At 36.9% G+C, this 14,446-nt stretch overlaps 1 protein-coding gene and 1 long non-coding RNA gene across 2 annotated transcripts; one reads left to right on the plus strand and one right to left on the minus strand.

Annotated features, from left to right (window-relative positions):
* The first annotated feature begins 333 nt into the window (after positions 1–333).
* Positions 334–5,362, plus strand: LOC134909884 (uncharacterized). The gene is made up of 5 exons (XR_010176058.1): positions 334–431; positions 559–625; positions 1,502–1,581; positions 4,005–4,097; positions 4,860–5,362. It is a non-coding gene; the product is annotated as an uncharacterized LOC134909884 (long non-coding RNA).
* A 64-nt stretch (positions 5,363–5,426) lies between these two features.
* On the minus strand, positions 5,427–10,862 carry LOC134910944 (uncharacterized). The gene is made up of 5 exons (XM_063919337.1): positions 10,399–10,862; positions 9,615–9,692; positions 7,701–8,165; positions 7,410–7,598; positions 5,427–5,461 (listed from the first exon to the last, which is right to left on the minus strand). The coding sequence occupies exons 1-5, from the start codon at positions 10,850–10,852 to the stop codon at positions 5,427–5,429; spliced, it is 1,221 nt and encodes a 406-aa protein (XP_063775407.1). The 5' UTR covers positions 10,853–10,862.
* Positions 10,863–14,446: the final 3,584 nt, after the last annotated feature.

A 14,446-nucleotide genomic window follows, 5' to 3' on the forward strand; every position in this document is an offset into this window, starting at 1 on the left:
TGATTATTTTTTTAAATTATAAAGAATTTATTAGCACACAAATGTCAATATAGTATAGTAGACACTAACTCTAAATTGATGTAACTGTAATGGTCTGCATGCAGGCTCAATCTAGCAGCAGCGATAGCGATGTTCGTCACCGCGCATCGCTATCGCAGAGGGGGCTACACACGAGTGATATGTGCAGAAAATCTAATCAATCTAGTCAGATTGATTAGATTTTAGCCATGGATCTCTCCCTGAGTACCCCCCTTAATATTGCTCTCTAAATTGTATACAATTTCAAAGTGCATATCAACTATTCTAAACATTTGCTAACTTTTCTGCATTGCTAATATATTTACTCAATTTTTTTAAATTAGTTTACTGTTCTGACCTCCCAATCATCATCTGCAAGCCAAAGAAGATTTTTTCTCCTTATTACTTTCCAGGTAATATGCATTTTAAAACAATTTGATGTAGATAATTTGTCTTCTATTTATGTACCTTAATCATCTGTTCTAATGTAATAGTTTAATCTTGACATTGTTAATTATATTTTTTTTTCACCTAAACTAGTTATCTTGTTTGCCCTTCCAATCAACTGCAATCCGCTGATTAGGACTCCTCATTATTTGGTTTTGCGGTAACTATACCTATTGAAACAGTTTTTAGCATTTTTATATTTAGCCTGTTTACGTACTTTAATCAGCTCTTAACAAAACATATTACATACATTAAATAATATTTTTAATTTATTTCTTACATAATCTTGTTAACTGTTATGACCTTTGAAATGTCTGATATCCATATCTTCATTTTTAGATTCATTCCTTTTTTTTTTATTTAATTATAATTCTAAACTAAATTGTACTTCTAACATGAATCCTGGAATCATGTACCTTTAAAAATATTAACATATCTAAAATGAACATATTTGCTTTACCTATACACTAATATATATATTACTACACAGGACCATATCTCTAACTTTGGAAATGCCTAGTAAGGATCCACTCTCTATTGTTAATATTACATAACAATAAAATATTATTCAACTGAATATATTTATTTGAAAAAATATCATATTTAACTATATTGTTATGACAGCAATATATTTAACATTTTCCTATTGAATTATTTGAAACAATAACAAAAATAAAATGTTCTTAATTTTTATCCATCATTAATATAAACACTGTCAGATTAGGATGGCAATAGTATTTCCACATCTTCTTCAGAAACTGTGTATATTTACCAAAATATAGTACAATAAGAAAATTATACAATACGAATAAAACAGTGTAATATCTCTCAATGTTTGGGTATTAAAGTTGACAGATTTTTTCCCTTAATGTAAAATAAAAAACGATTACTCTTAGATTAACAAATATGACAAAAAAAATTTTTTTGGTTTTTATATTATTATATAGAAAACACGTAAAAAAAGTTCATTTTTTAAATTTTTTTATTGAATCATCATTGTTTGTGCACACAGTGTATGACTATTTTTTCAATACAGGAAAAGAAACTTGATCCACAATGAATCCACAACAAAGAATATGAAAACCATCTTGATCCTACATAACATAATCTGATGCGGTGATATTATTCTTATTAATCTTTATTATAGAAACATATACAATATATTTTTTTCAAGATTTATTTATAAATCTATTACCAGTTATAATATGTTAACCTGTTCAAAGTTCACCCTTTAGAAAATAAAAGTTTTATTCGTTGAAAATACTATGTTAGCTTATTGTTTTTATTATTATTCCTCATACTTACAGCACCCTAAAACTTAAATGACGCAATATGTGGGAAATACATACGCGTGTATGTCTTTGAGGGAAACATGGGAAATGATGATAGCGTCGATTGGCTAGATGGTTTACGCCATCAAAGAACCATATATATTTGCTAATCTGATCCCATCCTTACCTTCATAATTTTAATTTACAATTCCAATTTTTTATATATCAATATTAAAAATTTACTATTTTGCGAGTTTGGAAGCAAAATTGTGTAATGTGTACATTAAACACACAAATATGTTCCGATTGGTAATCTATTCAAATATTATTGCAAATACAATTAGAATATATAAATAGTGGGAGCGCAGAATGAATCCAATATATTATTTTATTTAAAATATTAATATGTCATCCACATAAAAATGCAGTACATGAACTAGCCTAAGAAAAAACAATTGATATTATATAAATGTAAACGAGACTGCCATATCTCCTGAACAAATATGAATAAAAAACCTTTAATAAACCCTAGTTAGGGCTGCATTAATGCTTCATGAAAATCAGCCGTGCGTCCACGAGCTGAAATGATTGTAAAAAGGAGACTGCTAAAAAGTGCCTCTGTTATAAGTCACTGTCCTCCTTATACACAATAGAATCTCATTGGTAGAGAGTGTCCCAGTACTGGACTTGCGGACAACCGTGCTGTAGTATTATGTGGCAAATGGATAGTGATGGTCAAATTCAATTTGTGGTATATCACCTGATGTAGAAGCCTCTCCGTCAAAGGCGCTGTACTGAGCCGGGTTTGCTTGGGCTCTGTGCAGTGAACGTACAGCTGGTCTCGTCACCGGTGTACCATCCAGATGAACACGGTAGTTTAATTCTGCTGAAGGATGCTGTACCAGTCTGGATATGCAACAGTGTAAAAATACTGGAGCAGCAGATTCTCCGTCCGCTGGTGGAAAAATCTGTATTAATTGCGGCTACGGTCCACTGGATGCATGCGGGTCACAGGGTGTTAAGAGAATATAGCAGTCCAAATGAGGTACTTCAAAGGAGTACCTTAACGCGTTTCTCGTCCCACAACGCTGGCCGTTTCATCAGAAGGAAATGAATTTTATTTCATTTCAAAGGTACTCCTTTGAAGGACCTCATTTGGACTGCTATATTCTCCTGACACCCTGTGAGCCGCATGCATCGAGTGGACCGTAGCCGCAATTAATACGGATTTTTACACCAGCGGACGGAGAATCTGCTGCTCCAGTATTTTTACACTGTTGCATATCCAGACTGGTACAGCATCCTTCAGCAGAATTAAACTACCGTGTTCATCTGGATGGTACACCGGTGACGAGACCAGCTGTACGTTCACTGCACAGAGCCCCAGCAAACCCGGCTCAGTACAGCGCCTTTGACGGAGAGGCTTCTACATCAGGTGATATACCACAAATTGAATTTGACCATCACTATCCATTTGCCACATAATACTACAGCACGGTTGTCCGCAAGTCCAGTACTGGGACACTCTCTACCAATGAGATTCTATTGTGTATAAGGAGGACAGTGACTTATAACAGAGGCACTTTTTAGCAGTCTCCTTTTTACAATCATTTCAGCTCGTGGACGCACGGCTGATTTTCATGAAGCATTAATGCAGCCCTAACTAGGGTTTATTAAAGGTTTTTTATTCATATTTGTTCAGGAGATATGGCAGTCTCGTTTACATTTATATAATATCAATTGTTTTTTCTTAGGCTAGTTCATGTACTGCATTTTTATGTGGATGACATATTAATATTTTAAATAAAACAATATATTGTATTCATTCTGCGCTCCCACTCTTTCTTTTTTCACACTCACTTTGATCCATTGTTGGGGCAGCCCGCCCACAACTGGTGAGCAGCCGCCTGAATCCAACCACATATAGTGTGTGTATTGTAGAGCGCCAATCTTTTGTATATATTTTTAGAATATATAAATGCATTGTTAAGCAAATGCAAATTATTAACAATACAAAACTTGCATTAATTTTTTTGGGATATTATTAGAATATAATATATATATATATGCATGAACAATCACTGTAATATGGAATATGTGTCTGTACATATATTTTCTCTATTTTTATCTTGAACATATTAGTATGTGAACCCCACCAACATGAACAAAACAAAACAAAACAAAATAAATTTAGAACATTTTCAGGAATGCACGACTTGAAGTATCTCAGAAAGTATATTCCTATTATCGATTTGTCTTTTCAAACAGGACACATGGATGACTCTGTATCCCTCTGTCTTCAGTTCCTTCACCCTGGCTCGCAAGACCGTTTGTGACATATCTAAAAATGAAGTAAAACAGGTAAGTTCTTGAAAGTTAATTTCCATACTTTTGTCCACCTTATCTTTAACTGTAGTCTTCATTTTAAAAGAAATGCAAGGTTTAAAGGTAACAACCCTAATTATAATAAAATATTACAATATATATTTCTCATTGTGACTCTAGATCAGTAGTGCACCGAAGATTTTTCCATCATTGGTATTAACAATGGTTAAGTTAAAGATATACAAGCACTATAGTAATGGGTTCCATCATAAATTATGTTTCACGGCACAGACAAAATTATCATGTCCAAACAACCCCAAAATATTCCAATAATCCCCATTCAATGGAAGCACTACTGACTAATAAAATACATTCTGAAAGAATGCATTTCTTTGACAAAGCAATGCCGTATTTCTGAGTTTAATTTATTAGTCTGCGGTGCCGATGTTTGATGTATGTATATATATATATATATATATATATATATATAGTGTCAGTTTGTACTGTGCTCCAAACAATAAATACAATATGCTGCAGTGACCTCCTCGTCAGCTTGGCATAAGATGACTATGTAGATGAAAGGTAATCGGCTGCACTCACACTGCCGTATTCAATGATGCAAAAAGTGTCCCTTTATTGCCTACATGTTTTGTTAAAAATCCCCTTCTTCAGGGACAGATTTCTGTCCAAATAACTTAAAAATATCTACATATATTTAAAAGTTTATTATATCCTGTTTATCACTCTTCTTCCTTATGTCTTTACTCTTTTTTTATTTGTTTTCCTTTTATATTTCAGGCAACTTTGTCTACATGTGTGTTTCCAGAGCTCTGGTCCTCTACATAAAACAAATATATTTGTATGCTACATGCCAGCATTTTGCTTATACTCCACTCTTGTGATGTCTAAACTTGTAGCCTATAACACTCTGCTAAGACTGTATCCAAAGTAAATCAAATGATGTTTTTTTTTTTGAAAAATTTACAAACCATACACAAAATTACAATAGAAAATCAATGTAGGATTAACTTAGTTTCCTATTGAGTTTGGTGATTCAAACTCGCAATTTGAATAAGAAGCCTATGGCTAAAACTAATTAAAAATAATAAATGTTAGTGTTATATGTAGGATTTTTTAAGTGCAGGATGATGATCGTTGAGTAGGGCACATTTGTTATCTTGAGGAAACACATTTTTTATGTTACGTTTTTCAAAAAAAGCATAGCACATATGTCTCACCATATTTAGTTATCTGATAATGCAATCTATATACATTTATTCATTACCTTTAATATTTAAGCTTCATCCTCATCGTTAGCTTCCTGTCTCTTCCAATGTTGAATTTGAATATTTGCACGCTCTAATCTTACTCGAAGATCCATATTCTCATCATAGCTTGAGCTAGGTCGATAAGCCAATTGCAATCTTGAATGCACTTCTGATGCTACAGCTATGCTTCTCAAATTTGTGTTTTCAGGGCTGTATTCAGAGGGTACAGGTGCAGCGGTGGATTTATACTTTCCTGGTGCAGCGGTGGATTCTGAGGGTCCTGAGTCAGCGGGGGATTCTGAGGCAATTTGTCCAGTAGTGGATTCTGAGTGTCCTGGTTTTGGCTTCAATAAATAGGGCCCTGGTGCAGTGGTGGATACATTGAGGCCTCTATAAGCAGTGGATACATAGTCTCCATGTAAGTTGTTGTATACATAGGGTCCTGCTAAAGTGGAGGATACATAGGGTCCTGTAAAAGTAGTGGATACATAGGGTCTTGATGCAGGGATGGATACATAGGGTTCTGCTAAAATTGAGGATACATAGTGTCCTGTTACAGTCGTGGATACAGAGGGTTCTGTTGCAGTGGTGGATACATAGGGTCTTGCTAAAGTGGAGGATACATAGGGTCCTGTAAAAGTAGTGGATACATAGGGTCTTGATGCAGGGATGGATACATAGGGTTCTGCTAAAATTGAGGATACATAGTGTCCTGTTACAGTCGTGGATACAGAGGGTTCTGTTGCAGTGGTGGATACATAGGGTCTTGCTAAAGTGGAGGATACATAGGGTCCTGTAAAAGTAGTGGATACATAGGGTCTTTATGCAGGGATGGATACATAGGGTTCTGCTAAAGTTGAGGATACATAGTGTCCTGTTACAGTCGTGCATACATAGGGTTCTGTTGCAGTGGTGGATACATAGGGTCTTGGTGCAGGGATGGATGCATAGGGTCCTGCAAAAGTGGAGGATACACAGGGTCCTGTTTCACGTATGGATACATAGGGTCCTGATAATGTCGAGGATACATAGGGTCCTGTTAAAGTAGTGGATACATAGGGTCTTGGTGCAGGGATGGATACATAGGGTCCCGCAAAAGTGGAGGATACACAGGGTCCTGTTGCAGGTATGGATACATAGGGTCCTGATAATGTTGAGGATACATAGGGTCCTGTTAAAGTAGTGGATAGATAGGGTCCTGCTGCAGTGGTGGATACATAGGGTCCTGGTAAAGTGTAGGATACATATGGTCCTGTTAAAGTGGTGGAAACATTGGTACTTGCTGCAGCAGTGGATACAGAGTATACTGGTAAAGTGGTGGATACATAGGTTACTGTTGCAGTGGTGGATACATAGGGTCCTGGTAAAGTGGTGGATACATCTGTTCCTGCTGCAGGGGTGGATACAGATTCTCCTGGTAAAGTGGTGTATAGATAGGTTCCAGGTGCAGCGCTCGTTGCATACTCTCTGTGTGTAGAGCTTGTTACATAGTCTCCACGTGTACAGCTGGATACAAAGGTTCCTGCTGTAGCATTGGATATACAAGAAGGATTATCTGATCTGGACATTCTTTGTCTTTCTTCTGTCAACAGTTGCATGAAAGTGGAAATCATGCGTGTGATGGTAATAGTCTCATACTGCCATGCTAGCATTTGATTTATACTGTGCTGCATCTGTTGGTAGTTGATTGCTGCCACATTCTGTGATGAAACAAGATGATCGTAAAAATTTGCAAGAGTGACAAGTGCTTGATTCTGTTGTCTTTGTGTTGTGTTGAGAATCTGTATATTATTATTCAGCTGATTTATTTGATGTTCAATTTTTTTCATTTCTTCATTTCTATTCCTCTCAATTAGCTGCATGGCTTCCTTTAAAGAATCCTGTTGGCTAATGGTTTGTGATCTGCTAACTTCACATTCTGTGTGTATAAAAAGTTCTAGGTACAGTTAATACATCAATTAACAGACAATTTATTAAGTATAGTTAGAAGAACCAAAAAATCAAGTTATAAAAAAACCAGTATCTATTAATGATAGTGGATCTCATTAAAATCTATGTTTTATACATTAAAAAAATTTACCTTGATTTGTAGAGTCCAGGAATTGGTCTTGAAGACCATGGTCAATTACACTAGAATGTGCAGTCTCTGCATTCAATTCCACCTGGTTGGTATCTTCTGTATCAATATTACTTTTCTGGCTGTGCAATACAGGCTCCTCATTAATGTTATCCTGTGTCTGTGTGGCAGTCACCATGTTGCTTTCTATGGCTTAAAACATAATAGATAAATACCATTCATCTTAAACATAGTTTTTAACCATATTGAATATCAATGATATTAAATTTTATTTATATTGATTAAAATAAATACCTTTATCTAACATTAAAGGGTTTAGCATGGTTGAATTTTCATCCTCCATGAAAGGATCATCCATTGTTGATTGTTCTTGCCTCATGGATGTTTCATTTACCGTGGAAGTCTCTACCGTAGTGGAACTGTGAACCACAGAAGAATATTCTTGCATCATTGATGTTTGGTCCACCGTGGAATGATCATCCACTCTTGCCGAATGTTTCAGCATTGATGGTTCGGTCACAAAGGAAGTATCATCCACTGTCGAAGTATGTTGCAGCATTGATGGTTGGTCCAACATGGTAGCATGGTCCGCTGTTGCATCATGATGCAGCATTGATGGTTCGTCCACCATGGAAGGATTGTCCAATGTTAAAATATGTGGCATCACTGATGGTTCATCCGCAGTTGAAGGAAAATTGTCTGTCATAACTGTTTTTGTTTCAGAAAAAGAAACTTTCCTTGAAATTGTTGTAAAGGAACCTGAAATAAATAATAGGTATATTTAACATTGCATACATATAAATACATAATATTTTATAGACATTACAATATTTCTAGCATTATAAAACTGTGTAAAGCATACCTCAAAAATGTATTTACTTATATTTTTATAGTAATATTTTTTAATACATATAATATTTTATTATATTTATTATTATTATTTTATTACAACAGAAAAAAGCCTTTTTGGCTCAATAATATAGCTTATAATCCAATTTTTGATTTATTTCTACAACATAGGGTAAAACATTATAGCTAGCACAATATTATTTTACAGTAGGAGGGCATGTTTATAAAATTAGAATAAGATGCTAGATAGCATGTGTGTATGTTTTTAGGTTCAACGCTAACTCAGGAAAGTAGGTAGCAATTTACAACACACTGTGGAAATATTTGACTAAAAATCTGTAAAAAAATAATGTGAGTCTAATACAAAGCTCTAACACTTATCTGTGTGGCCGGTAAGGGGGTGACAGTTAAAAATCATTACTGGTCGGCCTTGCGTGGATGAATAGTGACAAGACATAAGTGTATGGAGAAGGGTTGTCGGTAATTAGTTATATAGTAAAAAATTTCAACATGGGTTTTTAATTCTGTTTTTGTTCTCACATTCCTCGTTAAGTGATGTGTTGTGTAAGGTGCCTAGCTCAGCTACCGCTGTATTATTTGCAGGTTCCCATTCCCAATTGTTGTCCAAGTTGATCCTTAAATAGGAAGAAAAATAACTAATTAAATTAAGAAGGTTGGACTCAGGTCTACTTATTTCTCATGTCAATCTAATGACCATGTCTACATAGTAAATGTTGACTTTTAGTAGCCCAATCAATGTTTATCTACCTAATGACCTCCTACATAAAAAAATTAAGTTCGGATATCTTACATATATAACATAGTGAGGGTTGCCTGTAGTCCACACATTTACAGCATTTAGAAGAGTAGCATCAGCAGCAGGATTGGCCTGATAAAGAATGGCATAATTCTCCTTTGCGCCTGCAATTTTAACCATTGGCGGCAGCAGCGTTCGTAGAATGTCCTTTATAAGTGTAATTATTGATAATCAATTACAAAGTAATCAGTTAACTTTTGGTATATCTCGTTGATAAAACGAGAGACATAAGTAAGAGATTTTAATTTAATTAATTTATTTTGATTATACTAGCATTTACTTAGCAATGAACTATTTTTTCAGCTAATAATTATATATGTATTTAAAAAAAAAAATTACATTGATTTTTAATTATGAACAAAGTATTTATTTTGGCTCAATAGAACAAAGAAATTAACAGTATATGTTTTCATATGCACTATATTTTGAAATATCTTACATAAACTATTTATTATCTAACTCACGATATAACATCATACAATATTGCAAACATTATTTACTGTTTAGTTGTAACGTTTTTACTTTTGTTTTAAATTTTTTACCAGACTGTTGCTCTTCCAAATTCTTCTGCTTTTTCTTATGTGTTTTCTTTTGATTTTTTTCTTGAGCAACCTTAAGTTCTTTAGCAAATATAAAAAATAAAATAAAAATATTACAGTTACTAAACATTTTAATATCACACACACACACACACACACACACACACACACACACACACACACACACACACACACACACACACACACATTGAGTAAACCTTATCCTAAATGATGGGTTCAGGTACTATTTTGGATATACAATTTGAAAGTATTTGTACTAACTGCATATCATAATGAGATCGCATGGCGATGGTGTCCAAATTGAAGCACAGAGTGCATTTATGTTTAATATACACATTATACACAAACCCGTAAGGTCATTTTATACAATTTTTTAACATACTTTGTGCATTAAACAAAGTGTGTGTATATTTACACAATTAATTTGTTTCATATACACATTATACAAACAGCCTGAAGGTCAATTTATGTAATTTTCTTTATAATGTTGTGTATTAAAATAATTATTTTCACATTTGCCATCATAAAACAAATTTTTCACTATCTTACTCTCCCATTAAAATATATGTGTAAAAATTTTTTCTTTTATTGATTGATATTGGGATATGGCATACTCCACCTATGTTTGTGTGTATATAGATATAGACACACACACATCTGGTGGATTGATATTTTTCATGGACAATACGCTAATATATCTATCTATCTATCTATCTATCTATCTAGATATAGTTATATACATATTTATAGTTTGTAAAATAGTTACCCTGGGAACCAGTGGGTGGCCTCTCGTCATCTTGTACCATTCTAAAGTGCTCTTCTAGTTTTTTCTCCCAAACCTTTTGGAGTTTTCTTCTACACTTTATTTTATGATTTGTCTTCCTCTTACAGTCACGTAGTCTCTTTTTGCAGCTTTCAGGAGTTCGATGTATATCTCGAGCTGTAGACACAGATTTTGCTATTTCTTCCCAAGTATTATTTTTAAATTTCTGGTGTACATTAAAAGCTTCGGGACCAAATAGCTGACATGTATGATGAATAACTTGGTCAATGAGGGTGTCTGTTTCATCATCTGTGAACTTTGGGGCCCTGTGGATGCTTCCTTCATCAGGAGATTCATATTCATCATGAGAAGCATCACTGTGACTCTTCTGACTGTGAGATGTTTCAGCTTCATCTTGAGTAAGTGAGGTTCGTTTTCTGCTACCACCCTCTGCCATTTTTTAAAACTAATACAATATAAATAAAGACAAAGATTTACTAAATAATTCTATATATATGTTCTATAATTTTTTTCTATTAATCATTTATTAATTAAGAATTATGTTTTCAATTTATCTGGAGCCATGCACTGATACTTAGATGCCAAATAATTCACTAGCCTTGAAACATCCATCGATGGTAGTAAACCATCTGTTTCTCCCCATCAATGTTAAAATTATTCAAACCTGATATAGACCTTGAAAAAGGGACAGCATAGTCCAGAAACGCGTTGGTTTGCCATGCTGTGCCTTATTCCATAATCAAGACGGACAATCTCTGCATGCTTTGGGTAACATTTGTGATTCTAAACTCTGGAGCCTACTGCTTTCTCAACACCTGCAGCTCACACCAAATATAAGGGTACGATCACTTTCCTGCCTTCATTGTGAATCACAACGTGTTTGAGATTTTTTTTTTTTCATATTTTTTTTCTTTTATGAAATATTTTACATTATACATTATACATAGCAGCGGATTGGTTGCCATGGCCAACTTCTCCACTGGCTCACTTTAACACACTTTTCAATGCTTCATGAATAGATCACTATGGGAGAGACGTCATGAGATCTCTGCCATAGCAGCGCCGTACAGACACTAGAGGTCAGTAATGACCTCTAGTATCTGTCACTGGAGACGGCTACAGCGGACGCCCACACAGTCCACGGCGTCTGCTGCAGACGGGGAGCGGGCAGGCGGCGGTGACTGCGGACACAGGACGCAGCGCACTGGGCGTATGCACTGCTTGAATGCACAAATAACCGCTCATGGCAATACCAAATCAATATCAGCAGCATAACTATTTCTCAGTAACAGTGTTTTAAGTGGGATGGCCATGGGTGTGTTCAGCTGCGATGTGAAAAGTGTGAGTGGACAAATATGGTCACTAAAGGGTCTATTCATACAGAAAACGAAAACATAATTGCTACTTATCACTACACATCGCATTGCTTTGATGCGATGTATAGCTGTGATAAGTAGCAATTAATGTATACTTACCCTTAAGACGATGCGCTGCGGTGTCTAGGGCTATTGCGGTGAGGTCTGCTCCAGCGGTCCTTCCCAGCGATGCGCGGGGTACAGCGGAGGGTCACTTTGCGCATGCGCAGGGTGTTTACCTCCCGTCAGCCCGCAGTAGTTGCTGTGAGGTCGGGGGGCAGAGCCAGCGCGAGGTGCAGAGCAGTGATCGGGGAAGCATTGAGCTTCCCTGATGTCTCCGCACTACAGTTCAGGTTACGGCGTCCTGAGATGGCGAACCTGGACTCCATGGAGAAGCGGAAAGCAGAGCTTTCCACACCTTCATGAATCGCACTCACCATACAAAGGTATGGTGATGCGATTCAGGCACAGAGCGGGGGTAACGCTGGAGAAGTCAGAGACTTCTACACGTTAACCCGCTCTGTGAATTGCAGTAGGCAGAGAAAAGCCCTGTTTACCGCCAAAAAAAGGTCTTTTCAATGCTACATGAATAGACCCCTAACTGTGCTATGGGAGACCATATATGGTTTCAGTCATAGATGGCCATCCTAGCTTTCCATTAAAGACCCGCTGACCAATCAAAGATCAGGGGTGGTGAGTCACGGGTGCTGTGGTCTAAACTACGATCGTTATAAAAAAAAAAATATATATATATATATATTTTTATAACATACATAAATATTGGTTTAGGTTGAGACAGTGATGTACAGAAAACATAGGTTCTCCACCATCGCTGGGAAAAGTATTCTACATCGGTCATAAACCTTGAATTAATTTGATTCATAGATGAACGATAGTCATCCCTAGTGTATTTATCTATGTGGGATAGCACAAATGTATGTTGTGACAATAATCCTTCCTCACATCCAAGACACAGTTGCCACACCCTGCTGGGCTCTGCAATGTGATAAGGGTTGGGTGACATAGCTGTGTATCTGTGCAGTGATGCTAGATGTCTTTAGCATGATGAACAGGCAGCCAAGCATGGAGTTTAATCGGCGCCATTTTGTAATTGGGAACGTACTGTCAGTCACTCTGACTGCAAAACGGCAATAAAACACAGCTATGTTATCACAAAACCAGATAAGTTTACAAAGCCAGATAAAACTGTTCCAGTAACTGTAGTACGATTGGTTGTAATGGATGCAGGGCCGAGGTGTGGTATGGTTAGCAGAGGGTATCTTTAAGATGGATGTAACACATTAATGTAGATTGCTGCATTTGACTGTCAGAAGGAGTTAATCTAAAAAAACCAAGCAGCTAGTGATAGTGAACTCGGTATTATGTAGATCTTGAGGAGGAAACATTTATAAAGAGTGTGTGTGTTTTGTATTTGTCTGAAACGACCTATATTTTGTTCTAACTGTGAAGAATAGAATTAGATGAAAGTTTGAAATTTACCTTAACAGGAAATACAATTATCTTATTGTAAAAAATCAATAGAATACAGCATACCCGGTTTAGTGGTCTCTGACGCAGTGGGTAAATACAGATTACTTACGCTGACACTCATGAGCGCTGTTCTCAAAATGGCGCCTAAGCAAGGGTCGATCTTGGCTTTTATAATCAATGTGAAACAAACCATCCTACTGCCTAATATTCTAAGTTTCTCATTGGTTCAGCTGTGTGGTAAGATAATGCATCATCTGACATATATCATATCCAACCAATTGGATATCGGAAGCTGAATAATGGGTTTGGTTTGAGGGGGTAGGGCGTTGGACTTTTTAATTATTGGCATGAGTTATTATTATTTTTTTGGGGAAATATAAACCTTTTGAAAAGTTTAAGGACTAGTGTTAGCTTAACATAAAGCATCCAGCAAGGTCTCATGAATGCCAGGGTGACAAGGGCTGTCATGAATGGCTGTCAAGAGACACACACACACACACACACACACACACACACACACACACACACACACACACACACACTCACTACTTGTCCAACCCATGCTGCCAGGCAGGGATAGCTTGAAGACCTTGGGGCTGTCAGGGATGTGAGAGGGCAGCCTGGGACATGTAGTGCCATGCCTTGTGGGGGAGGACTAGGAGCGTCCCGTTTAGCGGCTAGCCATGGGCGTCTCATCAGTGAAGGCTTGCCGCTGTGCCTTGATGAGGGCGCCCTGTCATCGCGGGGTGCAGGACACACACACACACACACACACACACACACACACACACACACACACACACAGACACACACACTCACTCCCACACACTCACTACTTGTCCAACCCATGCTGCCAGGCAGGGATAGCTTGAAGACCTTGGGGCTGTCAGGGATGTGAGAGGGCAGCCTGGGACATGTAGTGCCATGCCTTGTGGGGGAGGACTAGGAGCGTCCCGTTTAGCGGCTAGCCATGGGCGTCTCATCAGTGAAGGCTTGCCGCTGTGCCTTGATGAGGGCGCCCTGTCATCGCGGGGTGCAGGACACACACACACACACACACACACACACACACACACACAGACACACACACACACACTCACTCCCACACACTCACTACTTGTCCAACCCATGCTGCCAGGCAGGGATAGCTTGAAGACCTTGGGGCTGTCAGGGATGTGAGAGGG

The sequence above is a fragment of the Pseudophryne corroboree genome, chromosome 4 (assembly GCF_028390025.1).
Source record: "Pseudophryne corroboree isolate aPseCor3 chromosome 4, aPseCor3.hap2, whole genome shotgun sequence".
Taxonomy (NCBI): domain Eukaryota; kingdom Metazoa; phylum Chordata; class Amphibia; order Anura; family Myobatrachidae; genus Pseudophryne; species Pseudophryne corroboree.